We start from the raw sequence: 4,334 nt of genomic DNA on the forward strand, positions 1-4,334 counted from the left end.
TGAGCAGCACAAAAATCCTGGAGAAGGGAATTAGCTCGCCTCCTAATATCAATAATCTCCACCATCTCCTCTCCACATCGATCCAAATTTCTTTTTCTCCAAATCAACTTGAAAATCATCGCTAACAGGTTAGTCTCCAAGTGCTCCTTTAACATGAAAATCATCCCCAACAAGTCTGCAAAATTATCAAATTTTTATCTCCACAATTTTGTCAAGACTCCATTGCCTTCCCAAATGACATATAGAGCTGGGCAGCTCAATAGAGCATAGACTGTGTCTTCACTTCCCACCTGGCATCTTGAGCACTAGATTGAGTTCACCACATTTCTTCTCCATAGATTGCACAAGGTAGGAATGACATTGTGCAATGCTCTCCATATCATATGCTTTACATCATGAGGAACCTGTATGTCCTAGACACCCTTCCATAATCTGTGGTTCTTCTTCGGGTCGGAGCAACTAGGCCTCAACTGTCTCTCTACCCCAGCAATCAAGTGATAGGCAATACGGGTAGAGTACTTACCATTGCTGGTGAGAAACCAAACATGCTCATCTTGGATGGATTGGCAACTCAGAGGAATCCCAAGGATCAAGTTAGCTTCATGAGATAATATTGTTAATTGTTGGGATGATATGAGATTCATGGAGTGTAAAGGTGTATTTATATACGAAGGTAGGTACGTAAGGTTATACATACTTATGCATTCGGAGGTTTCAACTTTTAATGTTTATAACTCAAAAACAAAAACTTTCAATGTTTACAAACTGCTCTCTATTTATTTGCATTAAAATTTATTCAGTCAGCTATCAATGTTGAATGGAGCTTTGTAGTTTCCTTCTATACTTCTTTTTATTACTAGTGTCCGTTACATGAATCAAGAAAACATTTATTTAAAGTGGGGGAAAAAAAAAAGGTAACACACACAACTTTTTCCTAATATTTTTATTATAATACTTACTGATAAAATTGTGATTGCAGTAACATTTTTTTAAGAAGAAAAATTCCACTCTATGAAAGATATGTCAAAGTGATGATCAACCACAAAGAAAAATACATAATATATTTAAACACAAAGAGTAGGTGAGTGAATAGATCGAGGGCGGTAGTTTGGAACTAATCTCACCATCGTTGTCATGATCAACCAAATACGGAACACTCTAATGGAGTGGTATATTGGTTAATCATTGAATTAATTGTTAATTTATTTTTAAAAATATAAATTAAATAAATTAAAAATATATGGACAAAGTTTAGCTATAAAATTGGTTGTAGCCTAAGGTTACAAACTTATTCAATATCTTTTTATTGGAAGTGAATTTTGAGAAATCCACCATTAGATTACATTTTCTTTTTATATCCTCCATGCTTGCAAAATTTCTAAAAATTTAAAGATTAATAACTATGTTATCAATAAATTGTTTAAATTGCAAGTTTTTCTAATTTAAAATTATGCATAATAAATAAGCTTATAGATCATATAATAAATAATATCTGTTTGATACAAAATTTGGCATATGTAATAAGGACATGTAGAATATGCAATTCAACAGTTAGATTTTTAAAATATATAGTAATATTTATTTTATTGAGCAAAGCTATAGCTTTAAACTACAACAAATTTTGTAACTAAACTTTGTTCAATCACCCATTTGATAAGAATTTGACAACTATGAATTTCATCTTAAAATGTATATTCAAGCTTAATTATAATTCATGGATAAAATTGACATTCTGATTGGATTCATCTCACTCACTTTAATCAAAGATAGTTGAATGACATTCTATAATTCAAGGCCTATTGAGAAAAGAAAAGAAAATCCAAGACTGAAATGCTTCATATGTATTATTGATAGCTAATAATTGTATTTATACATGACTGGAATTAAGAGAGGAGAAGAAAACTGACTAACAGAATAACTAACATAACTAACTGCACTAATAACCAACTTATTCCACTAACAGCCTCACGTGTGTGTCACGTGTAAGCACTAAACATTAATAGCACTATTCTTTACTGCAAGTCGTTTAGCTAAGCTACAGACCATAAGCTACTTGTAGCTTTCTTCTATTTGCATTTCTTCAAGTCTCGCAATAAGGCCAATTACAACCCAAGGAATAATTCTTGAGCAAACTCCATTTTAGTCCATTAGTACGGTTTAGCAGATCTCCCCCTTTTATATGGTACCATTGTTGGTGAGAGGTTGAATATTGATTGAGCTGAAGAGTAATACAAGAGGAAATGAGTCAAGCATATACGTATTTAGAAAAATTGATATGCATCTTAAGCTTGTCCCTAACAGTTCTGAAAGCACAGTCACTGCTTCTTATGTAAGCTCCTGCGGTCCTGCCAAGGGCGAAAGAGGGCATTAGCCCCTAGTCCCGCCAAAAGATTGTAAGCTAATAGTGATGATATATTAAGGGTTTTTATTTATCATACTAATCAATTTATTGTTATCTCTTTTATATGTAAAGTTTCATTAAAAAAAAAATTTCCTATTTCAATTATCAATTGTTTTTAAGGTTCAAAACTTTTTTTTTTTTTGGTTCAGAAAAAGGTTCAAAACTTATGAAAAGGAACAACGGTTGGAGAAAAAAAAAAGGAAAATAATAAAAATAGCTAAAATTTTAATTTTTAAAAACTTTATTGTTATCTTTTAAAAGTAATATATAAAAAGGGATTAATTGGACCTTGAATTTTTTAGGTAATAATTCATTCTTTTCTGTAAAATATTGTGTAATAGGCAATAAAATTTTGGAATAATCACATGATAACAGTTAAAATAACTTTAAGTTGTATTTTGTGTCTATCTAACTACTAAATTATTTTCATTAATAAGTGGAAATTGTTGACTTGGAAGAAGAAAAAAAATCAGAAAATGTCTTATTCATGAATGAAAAAGACAAAATATAATGAATATAGGGTCTGTTTGGATAGAACTTATTTTGTTGAAATGAAAACTGAAAACTGAAAACACTGTAGCAAAATAATTTTTAAATGTGTAAATAGTATTTTGAGACCCATTTTTAATGAAAAAGGGATTGAAAAGAGGAATTTGTGGGTCTGTGAACAGTGCATCTGTGCATTGTTCACGATTGACTTGGTCAATTAGTACGGCTGGAACCAAAAAAAAAAAAGGTTAGAAAACGCAAATGCAGCCACTTATAATTCGAATCCAAACTCCCTCATACTATCATTTTATGAATTTCTTACGTTACAAAATTACTCAGCATACACATGAATGGTTTCTTATATTTTATACTGGTCTCAAGCAATATATTCTTAAAGGGCACATGAATATATAAATTGCCTCTTGAAGTCAAATCTAAACTTTACCATTGGTTCTTGCTCATATATTTGTTTCTTAAATTATGAAGGGTAAATTACAAATTCCTTCTTGTTTGATCTTATCACAATTTAAATAAAAATTTTCAATTGCTACATTTGATCGTTAAATTTTGATTAAAATTGAAACTGTTTAAGTCCCTAACAAATGAAACTGTTAATTTTCATCCAAATTAAGATCATACAAAGATGAAGCCAATAATACTTTCCATCTTAAAAATTGATGGTTAGCAGGAAAAAAAACAAAAAAACAAAGGAAGATTGCTTAATCTTCTATGGGGGATGCAGTCTGTGGAACAGCATTGTCTGCAAGTAAAGCACACTTATTCCAGATTTGCACACTTCTTAGTCGTGTTATGGTTTCGTTGGATTTGTAGTCGGGTATTTTATTGATGGTATTATCCACCAACTTGTTGTGGCAAGTTCTTCCCATTGACACAAGCAAGAGACAACAATTATCCTCGACAGGCATAGAATCATCCGCAAAGACATTCTTAAAGATTGATTCCCCACAGTCTGGGGTTAGTCTTTTTGAGCAAACTTCCAAAAATTCAGAGTTTGGATCAGTAGCCAATGGCTCTGGTGGAAAGTCTTGAAAAGCTTCTATAGGAGCTAAATCAGTCTCATCATAATAACCAGGTGCTTCGCTTTCTGAGGTTGAGAGGACTCTGGATGCGAGTCCCGGTGAAAGAAAGGTCACCCAACAAGCTAATAACATGGTCACCACGACAGAGAAGCTGTTAAGCCTTTCCATTGCCATGGAATTTATGGCTAAGTTATATTTCCTGTGTAGGTTGAAGAAATATTGTTGTTCGGATAATATGAGATGGAGAGTAAAGGTGTATTTATACATGGAGGTATGTATGGTTATACTCATTTTGAAGAAACGTAAGGTTATAACTTATATTTAAAAAATGCGGGGGTTTCATCTTTCAACGTTTATAAACTTCTCTCTTATTTAGTAAGTTATTAATGTTAAATGATTTTTTT

General features: G+C 31.8%; 1 protein-coding gene across 1 annotated transcript; it reads right to left on the reverse strand.

The window, feature by feature from the left end:
* Positions 1–3,609: 3,609 nt before the first annotated feature.
* LOC115973923 (protein DOWN-REGULATED IN DIF1 11-like) lies at positions 3,610–4,104 on the reverse strand. Its single transcript, XM_031094165.1, has one exon. It carries the CDS (start codon positions 4,102–4,104, stop codon positions 3,610–3,612), a length of 495 nt encoding a protein of 164 aa, XP_030950025.1.
* Positions 4,105–4,334: the final 230 nt, after the last annotated feature.

This window comes from Quercus lobata, chromosome 2, assembly GCF_001633185.2.
Source record: "Quercus lobata isolate SW786 chromosome 2, ValleyOak3.0 Primary Assembly, whole genome shotgun sequence".
Lineage (NCBI taxonomy): Eukaryota > Viridiplantae > Streptophyta > Magnoliopsida > Fagales > Fagaceae > Quercus > Quercus lobata.